Genomic DNA, 17,464 nt, shown 5'->3' on the forward strand with positions numbered 1-17,464 from the left:
ATTAAACAGTTCCCTTGGCATTTTGAAAACAGTAATAAATGACTGGCAACAATCTCTCGTAATTTTGAGAACAAGAAAGCCAAAAATCAAAGTGTGGTTTGTCCAAGGATGTGTCCAAGAACTGTGAATTTAGATTCAGTGGCCAGTTCTAATATCATAAATCTTTAGGGAGAGAGAGATGGCCCCATTCTTTCCTGAGGAGCCAGGTAGTGACGATCCACTTGGTCTCTGAAATCATATCTAGCCAAATGATGCAAAAATCTGGTCCTATAAAATGCCCCTTTACGCTTCTACAAGGACACTGTCCATCAAATGGACTCTATCCAAGAAGATCGAGTCCGTCATGAGGCTGAGCACTGTTCTTTGTATCCACTTAGAGAAGGCAGAAACGCTTCCTGAAGCTGTAGCCCAGTAAAACAGCAGAGGAGGAGGTGTCACTGGACTCACTCACTCAGCAAATACTGAATAGTCTGAACTAGGATTCAATTCAACAGAGATCCAATCACAATAGGAGGAAAGGCTACAGGCTACAGATGAGAATGCTCTCCTGTGAGTGTTACTCCTGAGTATATCTGAAAAGCAATCAAAATTGACACATGTCGGAAACTCCTGTGTGCTGGTGTTGATCACCAACTATTCACAAAAGCCAAAATGTGGAGTCAGCCTAGATTCCCATACACATATAGACATAGAGACTGCAGTATGTGTACTCAATGGAGTGCTACCCAGACACAAAGAACAAAGTCATGTCATGTATAGGAATGAGTGAAATAAGCTGGACTCAGAAAAATACTATCACGTGTGCTCCCTCATATGTAGACTGTAGAGAAAAGGATAATTGAAGACGCTCCCAAAATTAAAGAAAGGTGACTATGGAAGAAGAGAAGGATGAAGGGGTAATTATATGATCCAAATACATTACATGCATGTATAAATGTCACGGTGAAGCCCATTACCATCATTCTCAGTCAGGACGCAGTTAGGAAAAAGTAGCCCATGTCATGCAGTTCAAAAGAGAGTTTTCAATATGGAGAATGAGTTACAATGGCATTGAGAGAGCTGGAAATAAAGCAGGGTATGGAGAGGCTGTTTGGAGAGTAGCAAGAGTAAAGCCACCACCCCTAGGGCTGGGGACAGCAGAAGAAAGCGATGCTACAGGTCATGCTGTAGAATCAAAGAGGGCTGCTAGCTGTGGACCACAGAGATGCTGAACAGGCAACATAAGCACACAGTAGGAAGGAATACTTAGCCTTAGCTTCCCTTCCCTTCAACCTCCTGCCAGTACCTCTCACTGGCCAAATCCAGTTAGAATCCAGTCGGCAAGAAAGCTTGAGAAATGTATTTACAGGAGTTATCACACACATTACCCCGAAACACACAAACACACACACACACACACACACGGGATCTGAGAGCAACAGGCAAAGGACCTGAGATGTGTGAGGTGAATATTCATGAGTGGATGTGTGACGTGAATGCTCAAGTAGGTGCACACGCATTATCAAATCACTTTCAAGGTACGCAGAAAGCGATGTATGCATGTGAATGTGGCAGGGACAGATGTATCAGAGGTACAGATGTATCGGATCGATCTCAGAGGTTTGCATTGTGTGTGGTAGGAGAAGCATCGTAGGGTTTGGGTGTGATGTGAACATTCAAGGGTATGTGTATGCGTGGCCAGAATATTGATAGCTTTTAGTGTGCATGCTTGTGTGTGCTGTGAATGTCCAAGGAGCTGAATGTGATGTGAATGATCAAAGGCATATGACGTGATGTTCCAGGGAGAGAGGGGGGGGGGTAGAGAGAGAGAGAGAGAGAGAGAGAGAGAGAGAGAGAGAGAGAGAGAGAGAGATTTTAGGACAGCAGATGTGTACAGAAGTGTTCTCTGTGTGGCATGTGGCAGAGAAGTGTGGCCATGGGTGATCTTTGACAGGCATGCATGCTAAGCTGGTTTTGCCCACTTATGCATGCAAGATGTCTAAAAAGAACAGTGGCCAGAAAAGCTTGAACACGAGGCATGGCTGCAAAACCCAAACGTCATTTCTGCAACTTTCTCTTCCATCGGAGTGTCATCTTCAATGTTGCCACTTGAAGAAGCTCAATTCCTCATGGCTGCATCCATGGCCTGGGGGCCTTTGAGACCTTCTTTCAGAGTCCACTTAAATACCAAATGACCTCCAGTTACACTCAAAACTCTCAATCGTATCAGCCAAGGCCAAAATGAGCAAGCTTAGTCACGTATATCAGCCCCACTGTTGGCTGAAGAATGTCCCCCAAAGAGTAGGGTGGGCTATGTTGTCACCTTTGAGGCCAAGATTCTTTTGGAGTATGTGGATAAAAACGTTAGCATCAGGCAGCGTGTAGCTCAGTGGTACAGCGCTTGTCTCCCAGTAGAGCGCTTGTCTCCCATGTGTGAAGCCCTGTGTTCAAAGCCCTGTGTGTGTGTAGCACCAAAACAAGCAAAAGGAAAGGTACCCAAAAATCACTGCATAGTAATTAGTTGTAGGAGTGTGCCCTGGGAGTTTCACAAACACTAGAAACTGAGAAATACTGCAGGATCTGTTGCCACACCATTCACACAGTTGATTTTCATGTATTCCAACCATTAGATTGCAATCTTTAAAGGTAAGATTTCTAAGCACCTCTGCTTCTTCAAGTGCTCCTGCCACATCCTTGGAGTGAGCCTGGGGCAGGGGAGACAAGACCATCATGAGTACCTCATGATACATGGAGTGGTTCTAATCCTTTGTGAAACTATCACAAATGTTCCAATGTAGCCAAGTGTAATTCCAGCACGTGGGGAGCAGAGGCAGGAAGATGGGGAATTCAAGGTCACTCTTGGCTACATAGTGAGTTCAAGGCCAGCGTGGTCTACATGGGACACTATTCCTGAAAGAGCAGGGAGAGCTGGAACTCCATTCTTTCTAGGTTTGGGGACACAGATCTGTAGTCAGTTGATTCTAGCTGATATAGGAATCGTAGTATTTTATGCATGACAGACCTCCAAAAAGAAAGCAGTTGTTAAACGTAGGCTCTGTATTTAAATCAGGATTCTCTAGAGTCACAGAACCTATGGAATGTCTCTGCAGATCAAGGGAAATTGTTGAAATGACTTACAGTCTACAGCCCAACTAACTCAACAATGAGCAGCTGAATGGAAAGTCCAAAAATCTAGTAGTTGCTCAGTCCCACGAGGCTGGGTGTTTCAGCTTGTCTTCTGTATAAGCTGGAATCCTGAAGAAGTATGTTCCAACAGATGTTCTGGCAAGTCAATGCAAGCAGGCAAAGAAGAGTGAGTCTTCCTTCTTCCAGTGCCCTTATGTAGGCCTCCAGCATAAAGTATGGCCCAGACTTAAAGTGTGTACCAGCACACCTGAACCTAATCTGTTCTTTATTTGGAACTTGCTCAGTCCCAGTCTCGTCTTGAACTCAAAGATCTGCTTGCCTCTGTCTCCTGGGATTAAGGGTGGATATCACCTTGCCTGGACTAAGCTTTTCATGGGCACTATGCCTCAAGATCTATATCAAAAGTTTGTGTCATCCCAAGTCAAGATCTAGATCAAAGCCTGTGCCTTCCAGTCTCAAGATCTGAATCATCACAGGCTTGCCTTCCATTTCTGGATTGTAGATCACTCCAGATATAGTCAAGTTGACAACTGGGAATAGCCATCACAGGCTCCATCAGATAAAGCATGGTTAGTCCCATCATCTGAGGACACACTGGCCATGTTAGACTTAGGTGACACCTAAGATACATCTCCACAGTTAACTTTGACAAGATGTGCATTGTCACTTAGGTCCACTCAACATGGAAGATGTGACTCTACATGAGATCAAGCAATGTGTGCCTTTGCCTTCAGATAACTGGCCTTAAACTGTTCGGGATAGCGAAGAACCAAAGACACAAAGATGGCTTGCCCATCTGCTGCTCTCACATCCTACAGAACTCTGTCCCAGCCTCTGCAGATGGCTTTGTGTCTATTTCTTATCTGTCCTCCCCTGACTCACTCCCCCTCATTCCTGGGCTCTTTATGAACTCCACTCAGCCCTAACTAGAAGGCCTTCCCTGAGCCAGGTAGGGGTGAGAGCCAGGCACACATTCCCGTTGGCCTGTTGATGAGTCTGTTTCCTGCCCCCTCAGAACTGAACCATCACGGGGATGTTAGCCAGTATTTTAATCACCATCTTATCCCCAGCATTTGGCAGTAAAACTATCTCCTCTGCAAATGTTTATTGAAGGATCACTGGGATGTTTCAAGAATTCACTCTCATGTGTGAAGGAATTCCCATGTGCTCCTTCAGAATTCCTACTGCTGTGCCTTAGGCTTAACCATTCAGATGGAGAGCTGACCTCCTGTGTCATGCACACTACAAGACCATGACTTTCATCATTCCCTTCTGCACATCTGAGAATCTCAGCTCCTTAAGCCTTTTCTCTACTCTAAATCCTCAGACTCTCAACCTATCCAGGGCTCCAGTCCACCAACCTGAAGTTGATTGCTCCTGGGTCACTGCTTCAATAATTCTGGTTTAGCAAGACAAGTGTCCAAGCAGCAGATGATACGGGTAGTTTCAGAATCATATAGCTCTGGGTTCAAATGCTAGCTCCAATGTTATCTGGGGTACTGTCACAAAGTGTCTGCTTCCCTAAATGTGTCTCCTGATATACAAATGGCAAGAATAAAACTTGCCACATGGAGCTGACATAACTGAGCCAGATGATGTGGACAAGCAGAACTGGCCTGAGTTACATGAAGCAGCCCCAAGACATAAGAGCCTGGGTCCCTTCCCCTTCTGAAGGATACAACATCCATCTGTGATACCCCCAGAGATGGCCATGAGAACCCAGAATCTGCCCTGACTAATATGTCAGCTTCCAGTTGCCCTTAGCCCAGAAGTCAGAGCACTGAGGACTGTGCTCAGCAGGAAGCTGCTCCAGAGGTCAGGTATAGTGAAGGTCTCCAGGAACAGCCTAAGTGCACATCACAAACTTGTATCACTTACGGTACTTACATGCATGTCTCCACCCACCAGTGAAGTAGCTGTGCGCTACCCTCTACCTGGCTTCTCAGTTTCCAGTGACTAGAGATGTCTGTCTGTCTGTCTATGATGCCAAGGCATTCAAAAGTACTTACTCATAGCTTTTCAGAGTGGGATAGCTAGGTGTGCATACAGGCATACAGGCATCTATTTCTCATTTTGTATTTCTCATGCCCTCCTACCCTCCTGGGGAGCTACCAGTCGGACCCATTAGCTGAGGTAAGCATGGCTCATATCCAGAGCAACTCCCAAACCCTGTACAACACCCACAATAGATGCCTCCACTGGAAACAGTGATGAGCATTTTCCTCCCTCTCCCCATTTTATGAAGTAAAGTCCCAAGGCAGGTAAAAGTAACTGGCCATCATCCAAGCCTCTCAGAAGGGGGGTGGGGGGCTGTGACTGCCCTGAGATTTCAGGCTAATGGGTTTTATCTCACCTTGTGTGTCTGGAGCTCGGCTATCTGGGAATGCTTAATAATTGGGTTCCTGACCTTTCGGCTGGCATGCTTCCCCTTCATAAGATAATAGAATGGGTCGGCAGGTCTCTGCTTTTAGTGCCCCTATAAGCCTGCGTGTAAAGGTAGCTCTGGATTCCCTGGGCCAGGGTGGGGCAGGGCTAACATATCCAAACAGCCAAGGTAGTTATAGGGCTGATCCACCACATTCCTGTTGTGAGTGAAACCCAGTAATGTTCAAATTACCCATGTCCCTTTCCAAACAGGTCAGAAATGATTGGCTATCACAATACACACCTAGGAAAGGTGAGAGGAGTTTTAAAAGATACGGACTACACAGCTGATTCCAAGAGCATTTGGAAGCCTACATAGGAGGACACACACAAACACACACACACACACACACAGTGTTTATGTCAAGCCATGCACAGCACTAAAAAGCTTTCAAAAAATTATCACTTCACCTGGGTGAGAAGCAACATCATCTTGGTTTTTACAGGCAAGATAGTTAAGGCAGGTTAAGAACTAGCTGCTTGCAGGAAAGAGTCTCTAACACTTAGCAAGAAATCCTGACCAAGGTAACTACTTCTTCAAGACTATTCCTCATTGATATAAGAGGAGTAAAGATACTTGCCAGCTGGTTTAAATAAAAAAATGCACCTGTGGGTAAGGAACCTCATTCTGTCCCCAGTTCTTGGGAGTTACTTCAATGTTTACCATAAACATTGGTAGCAGTAGCCGAAAAGTGTTAAAAATGCAAACAGCCTGCTGTTGTTTCCAAGCTTGGTGTCATAGGGAGAGCTGAGCTGGCATGCTTTCTGAAGTCCAGTTAGATAGAAGCATAGGCTGACTAGTCTTACTATAAAGAGTTCATTGTAGCAGCACACAAGACATCAGAAGTGGTCCAAAGGGAGGTGACCTTGAAGGTAAGTTTATAAGCATGCCAAGATCTTCACTTAAAACTAAACGAAGTCATCTCAGGAGACTGGAAATCGCTTGGAAAAATCCACATACCTCTCAAGACTTTTGAGGGGCTCAGAGGTTGTTTTACAGATTACCCATGGTGCACACACACAGGCCCCAGCCCCACTCCCTCCTGACTGCACATGCATGCCTGCCACTTAACTCCTCTGCCATCACACACAGCACTTTCTCCTTCTCTTATAGTCCACTTTGATGTCACTCAGCCTCTGAAATAGAACCGTCACTTAGTTTGCCCTGGCCTTCTCCCCCAGGACACTGTGCTGGATACTTTTATGTCAACTTGACACAAGCTAAAGTCCTCGAAGAGGAGGGAATCTCAATTGAGGAAATATTTTCATAAGATAGGGCCGAGAGCCCCACAAACCCGTAAGGCATTTTAACGGTGATTGATGGGGGAAGACCGAGTCCAATCTGGGTACTGCCACCCTTGGGCTGGTGGTCCTGGATTCTATAAGCAAGCAGGCTGAGCAAGCCATGATGGGCAAGCCAGTAAGCAGCACCCCTCCATAGCCTCTGCACCAGCTGCTGCCTCCAGGTTCTGGCCCTGTTTGTGTTCCTGTCCTGACTTCCTTTGATGATGAACAATGCTGTCACTGTGTAAGCTCAATCAACCTCTTCCTCCCCAGCTTGCTTTAGGTCATGGTCCTTCACCATTTCATCACTGCAACTGTAACCCTAAGACAGGCAGGCACACAAGAGACAATTTTTGGTCACATTTGGCAGCCAGTGGACGGTTCAAGGTGGCATTCAGCAGTCATTTCTAACGCCATGTGGATTACCTTTGCGTTCTGCAAAAATCACACTCTAAAAATAAAAATGGCTTTGGAGAAGATTCCCGAGACCTGTGAAATTCTGTAGCTAGAGCAGTAAGCTCAGAACACAACCAATGAAGACATGGGCAGAGCTAATATCCCCAGCTTGCTAGATCCTGTCAGCCTGGAATCCTGGGCATGCTAGTTTTTGAGAGGTGAACCTTGAAAAATAATCCTCAAGGACAAGTTCCAGCAAAATTAAGAAGATGGTCTATGATGGGACCATCTTCATCAGTTGTTTTTTTTTTAAACCAAGTAGGTTGGGGTACCTCACCGCCCCCTCCTTTACAGTCAGCCCCTTCCCCAGCATGGCTGACCTCCTAGAAAGGCTACTAGTGGTTCTGGCTACTAAGACAGTCCCTGTTTGCAATAAAAGAGGGCACTTCTAAAAATCTTCACCTTTTCCCTAAAGTACTCAATCTTGTCCCTGGTATCTCAAAATATTGACCTTCTGTTGGCAATCTCACAGGAACTAGCAGAATGTCAAGTTAGCCTGATGCCATTTCTCAACTTACTGATTATATATCTGATATTTACCACTAGAGGCACAGCTGTGAGCTGAGCATGTGGCAGTGTGGAATGCTTGCCCAACACATACAAAGCCCTGGGCTGGATCCTCAGCACCACAGTAAGTAAAAATAAATGCAGAAACACTAACAGGATCCTATGCACATATACAAAAATAACCCCAGTGCTTCTGCCTTCTAGGTCAGAGATACTCATTGCCCTAACAGCAGGCAGAACAGTTCACAGACACAACACACTCCAAAACCCAGAAAGTGCACCTTGACCCTACGGCTATGGCCATTCTAAAGCACCACTACCTGCTCCTGATGACCCAGCCTTCCACAGGGGACATCAGTTATCACAGAAGCCATGCAGAAGGTAAAGGGCAAAGAGAGAGGCAACAGGATTAGGAACCCAATCTTGATTTAAAAAAACAAAACAAAACAAAAAACAAAAACAAAAAACAAAACAAAAAAACAAAAAACATCAAACTCCCTGACCCTATGCAAGAACAGTAGGCACCATCTGGTGTGGAAACAGAGACTCCACTTCACAAGCTCACACAGAAGGGCTGGGCAGTTTACCCAGAAGTCTATGTGAGAGAAAACCAGGCAGTGATGGGTCTATGAGTATCTGAGCACTCTGAGTAGACACTGCATCTGAATCGCCTGCCCTGTGTACTCTATGGCAAATGTTTATCTGTATGCCAGCTTCTGGGGATAAGTCTGATCCAAACACCACACTCACACATCAGCCAAAGCCCCAACCCCAGAGGCAACAAGACAGCATTCTCCCTGTTCCTGCGACTCTGATGCACTTCACAACCTGGGCATGCATGATTCTTCCACTGGTAGGCTGGAGAGAAGCCAAACTTGTTTCAGATGACCACTGCTAAACAGTCAAGAAGTGATTAATCTCCTAAATATGAAACTTCCAAAATGGAAGTTTATGAAGGTAGGAGAAAGAAGATAGTTCCTTCCTATCAAATGGAAAAAGGAAGATAAGATGGAAATCAGATGTATGTATGTATGTATGTATGTATGTATCTTTTAATTGAATATACGTGCACGAGCACGCGCGCGCGCGCGCACACACGCACACACACACACATACACATACACACACACACAGCCTTTTCATGGGCCCAGAAACTTTACCACAACTGAGGAATTTGGATCTATTCATTTCTTTTTATTCTGGGCCCAGTAGGTCTGTTATTTCACTGTAACATAATGCTTTAACTTGCTATAGAGAAATAACTGTTTTGGCCTCTCTTCAATTGACAAAGCCAGTTGTTCTCCAAGGACAAATCAAACTTCAACACAATGACAGACACACTGAATTCTCAGAATTGAGTTTGCTGCTTGACAGTCCTGTAAATGTCCGTCAACATTGTTCCTGAGGTCCTACACTTGACTTGTGTGAGCAACGTTCACGGACAGCTGAATCCATCAGAGGTCCAGGAGAAATCGCCTGACCTGAGCCAGGTACTTGGGCTGCAGATAGTCACCCAGCTCTTCCTTACTGGCCCACACATGGCAGCCCTTTTTCCCAGCCTGCACGAAGTCTCCGGTGAGCAGCAGAGCTTTGAAGAAGAAAACTTTGACCCCAAGGTCACTCTCTGTCCGAATTGCCTTGGGGAACTTGAACTTGTAGTGCCCACAGGGTGCATTCCCTAGGAACTTGGCTTCCATGTTGTTTTCTGAAGAGAAAAGAAAGAATAGGAAGATGAGGGTACAGCCATCTGCTGCTTCTTCACCCAAAACACAGGAGGCTCAGAAAAGCTACTTCTAACAGAGATAAAGGGGATCTAGTTAAGTGTGGCAGTCCTGAAAGGGGGCTCCTCCCTCTCAAGTCAAATGCTTTCTAGCCTAGGTGCCAGGCTGCCACTGTGGGCCTAGAAATTCACAATGTAGTTAAGATTATCTGGGAGTCATGGCAGGTGGCTTCTACATTCAGCCCTGTAATCAACTGTTGAAACTTGGTACCTGTGGATCAAAGCTCGTCACCTCTAAAAGGGTCTCCAGTCTGACCTTTAAGGGAGCAGACATGAGGGATCCTCTTAAAGTCTAGCCATGTAACTTGGATAGCTTAGAACCCTCTATGTAGCCTAGGCTGGCCTCAAAGTGGTGGTCTCTCTGATTCAACATCTCTGACACTAGGATCAAAGGCATGTATCACCACACCCCAGTCAGATCTGATCACTGTAGTATGCAATCAAGGAAGAGTTAATAACCCTAATCCACCATTTCAAAGATGGCAAAATGCAGAATTACTAAACAGCACCTGAAGAACAGCCAGCTAAACAAAAGGCAGAGTAGGAGCTCTGTTGTGTGTAGCTTTGTCTACACCGCTCCATGTTCCTAGCTGGAGGCACATGTGCACCTGCCCAGGAGCCATGCCAGATCCGCAGATGAAACACACTCACACACAAGTTATTTTTAATAACTTTAGCTCAATGGTTGGGCACTTCTATGCCTCCTCCAGCTAATGTGCCCTTACCTTCACTCCTAGCTCAACACCCTACATCTGCCCTCAGCTTAGTTGCATTTCTAATCTCCCACCTGGGAAAGCAGCTAATGGCCATTCCACCCGAGATCTTACATGGCTGGTGACTATCTCTCCCTCCAAAGCATGAATTCCTTTCTCCCTCCTGCGTCTCCTAGTCTGCCTGTGGAACCTGGAAGTCCTGCCTCTTCTACCCAGCCATTAACCACTGACATCTTTATTGACTGATCAAGAACCAATTGGGGAACAGGACCTTCAGCGTTCATATATGTCAGAACCACACTGTAACTGATACCATGGGCTCAACACTTAAAAGAAACTTCACATTTTCATAAAAGTTTGTTCACTTCAGATGATGCTTTCAAGAATAATTCATATTTTCTGAATTATTATGCATTTTCAACTTTTTCAGTTAAAAAAAAGAGTATTAGAGGAATATGTGATATTTTACATATCAAAAGGGCCCAGCCTACCAAACAAGACAATATATTAGAAAAAAAATTGTTTGCTCACAGAAAATTCAAATCTTTCAGAGAAAAAAAATAAGACACACACACATACACACAAGCACATACACACACACACACACACACACACGCACACTCAAGTGTGCAGACTACAAAAACAAAATTATAAACTGGAGCAGGATGTGTTAGTGACACCAACACTCCCAATGTTCCCAAAGCAACCAGCTCCTTGGGAGGTAGAGGCAGGAGAATCAGCAGTTCAAAGTCATCGTCAGCTATGCAGCCAGTTCGAGGCCAGCCTGGACTACATGAGATCCTGTCTCCCAAAGAACAAAAAGACTCAGAAAAGCATTTTCAGCACACTTAACAAAGGAACAATATCTTACAGTATCAAGAAGCACTTGGGAACCAGGCTTGAGGCAATGCCTCTCTTCTCCTGTACACTGGAGAGTGAGCCAAGAGAGCTGCAAATTCAAGGGCAAACTGGACTATGTGGTGAGTTCAAGGCCAACCTAGGTTACACAGTGAGATCCTATCTTAAAATAAATGGAAGTCAGGACTTAGGAGGTAACACAGGGGTATAGGTATTCACCACCAAGCCTGATGACCTGAGTAAGATCACCAGGACTCACATGGTTGAGAGAACCAATTCACACAAATTGTTCTCTGACCTTACACTCCATGCATAGCATGTGCAGGTTGACCCCCCCCAACACACACACACACACACACACACACACACACACAGACATTTACTGTACTTACTAGAAGCTGATGTCATTAAACATGCATGAATTGATGTTCTCAACTTAACATTACTAGCACTGGATGAATTTACATACTAAGCATGTTCACACGCTACAGCAAGTGTCTGAGCAGGCACTCTGGGAGTGATGGGATCATATTGGCATATTTCTTTATATTTTCCTGTACTCTCCAAACTTAAGTGAGTATGTATATTATTTTTCTATAATCTGGAAAACACAGATTAAAATATTATCAAGTTAAAAAAAAAAACATTTTACTACAAACAGGCACGAGGAGTCTGAGCAGACAGGTCACAGAATTAAGAAATACGACGAGCATATGAAAAGATGGTCTCAATAGCAAAAAGGCAAACACTACGCACTAATTCACGAGAGATTACTTCTACTGCTACCACAACTACAAACTAAAACAAGGGCTATTTCCTACTCTGGTGAGGTCCAGGTAAGCAGGCTTCACCATAACAGCCCCTGTCACCACACACTGGAAGTCAAGCAGCCTCAGCTCCCAAACCCTCACCTCCTCCAGGTGCACACCTCTGTCGTATGCACCCCTCTGACATGGTGACTCCACCTCTTAAAATCCCATCTTGCAGAAGGATTGAGCCGGTGAGGAAGGAATGTACATTTGCTTTTCCTAAATATTTATTGTGAAAACTCTTCTTTGCTGTTCTATTTTAAATTTGCTACTTTACTAACTTTGTAACAAACTTATTTACCATCAATTTATATTTTATGTATTTATTAAATATAAGTATACCTATCTGGTATCCTTGATTTCCTTAAGCATTTATTCAATGGGAATATTAAAAGAAAGCATGTGCTGAGACAGAAGCCCTTTCCAGAAGGCAAAGAGAAGGCAGAGGTAAGCAGGCATTCATCATGCATGCTTCTGTGAGGGACCCTGAGAATGTGTACCCAAAAAAACCACAACTGCCAATTCCTATGTGACAGTTAAGAGACTGACGGAAGCATTGTAGCTTGTGGCCTTTCCTACAGGCTAAAGAAGACACTGGTGAGAAAAGGTCAAGGGGCATACAAACGTTTCACATTTCCTAGGTGCTCTTATCCTGGTGGCACAGCCAACCAAGTGGCCATGTGCTTACACTACTACCAAATCCACTTACTCAACACCAGGAAGTGGCCTCTACATGTCAGATACTGCTGAGAACTCCTGAAGAATAGAATCTACCCTGACCTTCAGGGAACTCAGAATTCTGGCTAAAACAAAATGTGTAAATAAACCATTTTGGCGCAATGGCAGAAGTGAAAGAACATATTCCCCACGACGGCATGAGCAACCGTGGAGCAGGCATAGTGCCTAACTCATGGCTGTCACCCACTGCCAGAAAGGCCTGGAAAATGGTAGCCATAGAAAATGTTTCCTGCATAAACTGCCTGAAGAGCTCCCCCACTGGGAGATGGCACTCTTCTTAAATGGACCTGCATGCCACAAAGCAGAGATGCCTGAAAAACCCACTGACTCAGGGACGACAAGGGCTCTCCTTGGTTAGAAATAGGATTTTACATTAACTCAGTAAGAGCTGCCGAGATTAGGACCAGGATAAAAACTGTAGGCTATGAGTGGGTACTTGTGTGTCTATGGAAAACAGCTAAAAACTCTATGCAAAGAAGTAACAAGGGATTTTTATGCAGAAACCACATGTCAGCAGCACTGGAGATATAAAACAAAAGCAAGGAGGAACTTTCTTTCGCATTTTCAGTATAGTGTTTCTCAACCATGCTAATTTTGCTCTCTGGCAATATGGAGAGACTTCTTTTGGCTGCCACACTGGAGGTAGAGGTGGAAAACAAATATTGCTACTAGCAACTTGTGAGTAGAGGCTGAAGATGCTAAACACCTTACAATACACAGAAGAGTCTCTCGAAAAGAATTATCTGGCCCCTAGCATTGATAATACCACAGTCTAGTGAGAAGTGAAGGACATCACAGCTAAAGCTGTGAAAATAAGACAGGATGATTGGAACACATCAGTAAGACCCAAAGACGCATGTGTCAGAGTGAAGTCAGGGGTAATGTTGAGGAGTCTAGCTGAGTCAATAGGTAAGCTACGGTACCAAGCAGCAGTGTTAGGAACATAGGTCAGTGGTAGCGTGCTTGCCTGCCAATTACAAGGCCATTAGCTCCATCTCTAGTACTGAAAAACAAAACACATTTCCTTAGTGTAACAATTCTGAGTAATGCAACTGTAGCTAAGTGATTAAGGCAAGGAACTAGAAATTCTTCTCCCAATACAGGTATGAACTTGCCAAATAAGGTTTCTCCCCTTGGTGCTGGGGCTGCATCTCGATTGGTCCAGTGTTGACCTAACATACACAAGGTTCTGGGTCTAGTCCTCAGTTCTGCATAAGTCTGTGGCTCAAGCATATAATCCCAACACTCAGGAGGTGAAGACAGGAGGATCAGAAGTCCAAGGCCACCCTGACTACAAAAAAAAAAAAAAAAAAGAAAGAGAGAGAGAGGGGGGGGGAGGGAGGGAAGGGGGGAGGGAGGGAGGGAGGGAGGGAGGCAGGGAGGGGTCTGGCTGTCCCTGAACTCACTATATAGACCAGGCTAGCAGTGAACTCAGAGACACACTCCCGGCACCTCCGCCTCCCAAAGTGCTGTAATTAAAGAAGCGTGCCTCTACACCCAGCCTCTTACCTGAACTTTTACTCATCAGTATCCATTAAACTTACCACTCTCTATCCTTATGCCCAATCTCAGCCAACTTGAAATTCAGAAGATTCAGAAGGTAAGGAAGTTACCTGAGAGTGTGGCCAGGATTCGCTCAGCTGTCCCTCGAAGGGTCTCCCCAGGCTGCCACTCGATTTGAGGAAGCATCCAAATATCTTGGTCTCCAAGTTTCTCCCTGACTAGGAGGACAAGGTTTCTGTCTAGCTTACGATGCAACGAGGTTCTGTCATCTTTTTTATCGGCTTCTATAAAAGGGATGATCAGAGGAGAGAGAAAAATAAAAAAATAAAGGATTGTGATCTAGTAAAACCAAGGATTTTGAGTTTTAGAGCTTTCCATTAGGGACCACCATAAACCCTGTCCTCTAAGAACTTAAAGCCAGAGTATAACCCTAACTCAAAATGAAAGCTAAGATTCGGAACCAGAGCTGAACTCCTCTCAAGAGGAAAATCTACTTGAAACCTTTGGGAAAGAAGCAATGCCTGTGAAAATTCAACGTAAGAACTGGAATCTAGCTCAGAGGCAGTGCACTTCCCTTGCAAGGAGCAGGCTCTTGAGTTCAGACCTCAGCAAGCATGCACAGTATTTTGTTTGTTTGTTTGTTTGTTTTTTGTTTTTTAAAGCTCTTTTTAAAGCTTTTCCAAGCAGCCACCAAGTTGGCTGAAGTGGAGCAGAAGAAGAAGTGGACCTTCCGCAAGTTCACCTATCGTGGCGTGGACCTCGACCAGCTGCTGAACATATCCTATGAGCAGCTGATGCAGTTTTACAGTGCCCACCAGAGAAGGCGCCTAAACCGCGGCCTGTGGCGGAAGCAGCACTCGCTTCTCAAGCGCTTGAGAAAGGCCAAGAAGGAGGCACCGCCCATGGAGAAGCCCGAGGTGGTGAAGACCCACCTGAGGGACATGATCATTCTGCCTGAGATGGTTGACAGCATGGTGGCCATGTACAATGGCAAGACCTTCAACAAGGTGGAGATCAAACCAGAGATGATCGGACACTACGTGGGCGAGTTCTCCATCACCTACAAGCCCAGTATTGGTATCACCTACTTCTCCTAATTCATTCCCCTCAAGTAGCCGAGGCCATAAAGTCTGGTGTTTTTGAAAACAACAACAACAACAAAAAAAAACCAACCCTGTTCCACTGGAGTTAACACGATCACCAATCTAACTAACCCCTACTGTCTCTGTTCTTTAGTCATCATCCTTGAAACAAGGACAATGGCACTCAACCCCTGCTTTCAGAGTGACTTCTAACAAAACAGGAACTGAGGAGAAAGGCTTAATTCCTCCCATTCTCTGAGCCCGAGACAGCCTCAAGTTTTAACAGAAAGAGAAGACTCTTTACTCCCACTGAAAATAGCATAAGCCTTTTTAAAAAAATATAAGGAAAGGGAGGGGGTGTTAATTTTCTGAAAGCTGTTTTGTTACTTGAAGCTTCTTGTTATTAAAATGCAAAGCAGAAGCCAGGCAGCTGGCCTTGATTTGGATGTGAAAATACCTGCCTCTCCCTCCCTTGTGGTTGGCCTAGGAGGTCACAAACCTGTCTCCCGGGCTCCAGGTCTGAACTGGAGGAATGCCTGCTCCCACATATCTTCTAAGTCTTGTGTGAGCATAATGCCCCGTTCTTGTTCCTCATCATAAAAGTCAGCTTTCTTCTTTGCCAGTCGCTGAGCTTCATCCAGAGCACGGAGCTCATGGTCTGAATACAGGCTTCTCTCTATCTCTACCTGGGAAATGTAAAAGGAAAGGGGACAAGAAAAGAACAAAGCTACCGTGACAGGCTCAAAAATACAACTCTTAATACACTCAAAGATATAATCAAACACTATACAGATTAAAAAAAAAAACCCACTGGACTGCAAGCAGGCAGTTAGAGATCAAGCCCGTCAGGAAGAACAGAGGGCATTGTGGTCCCACTTCCCACACCCTAGGTCTATTAGTCTCCGACCAGCATCTATTCAAGGACTGTCCTGCCCTGAAGACTTTACAGCATCCCTTCTTCCTAGTCTCTCTCTCTCCAGATCTCTATTCATCCTTCTGATTTCAACTTAAATACCACTTTCTCAGAAAGACACTCCTGGACACTTCTCATGAAAAATCAAACCTATGGAGTTCTGTATAAAACTCCTTAATCGCACTTACTGAAGTCTGTAATTAGCCATATGACTGGCTACTGACTGTACCCCTGATTCCAGTACTGGAAACTGTCTGGGAATCAGAGCTATGTACCTGTCATATCCACAACTACCTATCACTTTGCACACAGATGAACAGTATTAACTACGAATACCTATTATGGTTTGTTTGCTTAAAAAAAAAAAAAAAGGACTGCTAAGAAAAGGTCAAGCAGTGAATAATTTGAGCAAAAAGCACTGAAGAGAGCTTCCATTAGTATTCCCAAGACTTTTCGGAGTCTAGGGATATGTAAGATCTTCCATAACTATTAACTGAGACTTAACAGCTTGACAGCAACTACTCTTGGGTTTTTGCATGTATTGCCTCACTTGTCCTTCACAGAAATTGCTCCCTGAGGTAAAGCAAAGTAAACTTTACCAGACGCATCTTAAGGATGTTCCCACCGTCTCCACGACTTTCTTCCTAACATCACAGAGGCTTCCCTGTAGCCTGCCAGCTGCTAAGTTACAAGGTTTGATTCCTGTTCACCACCGGATCCCTACTGTAATGAATGAACAAGAAGGAAACTATCCACACAGAATGCTCGCGTGAAAACAAGCCAATTAAACTCTTTGAACACCTGCTATATAGACTAACCCGACTCGATGCAGTAACTTCATCTTGCAGATGTCACTAAAGATCGAGAAGTTAAATGATTTGCTCAAGGTCACACGAAGTACCAGAGTCACCATGGAAATCAAGACCTCCTTGGTACTGCAGCTTCCCTCCACCGCACCACGAAGCTCGTGCCTGCCTTACCTGCTGTAACAGACCCGCCATCTCTTCCTGCAATGGGGTGAGAGGCTTGGTGATCAGCGGTGGCCGCTGCAGACACAAGGCGCCCGACAAGCGCCATGGAGACCGGCTGCTGGAGGGCGCAGCCTCAAGGGACAGGCCACGAGAACTACCTGCCCAGAGCCTGTCAAGCTGCCGCCAGCCTCTAGCCACCCCTAAAAGAGTACGCCCTACGGGCGCCGCCATCTTTCTGTCTTCCCACAAGGTACCGCGGCACCCGGCACAGCCCTCAGCCAACCCCAGGTTCCCATGAGG

The 17,464-nt window shown here is 45.1% G+C and overlaps 1 protein-coding gene and 1 pseudogene across 1 annotated transcript; one reads left to right on the forward strand and one right to left on the reverse strand.

Annotated features, from left to right (window-relative positions):
- Positions 1-8,970: 8,970 nt before the first annotated feature.
- Positions 8,971-17,450, reverse strand: Mrpl46 (mitochondrial ribosomal protein L46). The gene is made up of 4 exons (XM_028754853.1): positions 17,174-17,450; positions 15,780-15,966; positions 14,309-14,482; positions 8,971-9,502 (listed from the first exon to the last, which is right to left on the reverse strand). Exons 1-4 carry the CDS (start codon positions 17,393-17,395, stop codon positions 9,252-9,254), a joined length of 834 nt encoding a protein of 277 aa, XP_028610686.1. The 5' UTR covers positions 17,396-17,450; the 3' UTR covers positions 8,971-9,251.
- LOC114610271 lies at positions 14,716-15,295 on the forward strand (annotated as a pseudogene).
- Positions 17,451-17,464: the final 14 nt, after the last annotated feature.

Source organism: Grammomys surdaster, unplaced genomic scaffold (genome assembly GCF_004785775.1).
Source record: "Grammomys surdaster isolate TR1022 unplaced genomic scaffold, NIH_TR_1.0 126036, whole genome shotgun sequence".
Taxonomy (NCBI): domain Eukaryota; kingdom Metazoa; phylum Chordata; class Mammalia; order Rodentia; family Muridae; genus Grammomys; species Grammomys surdaster.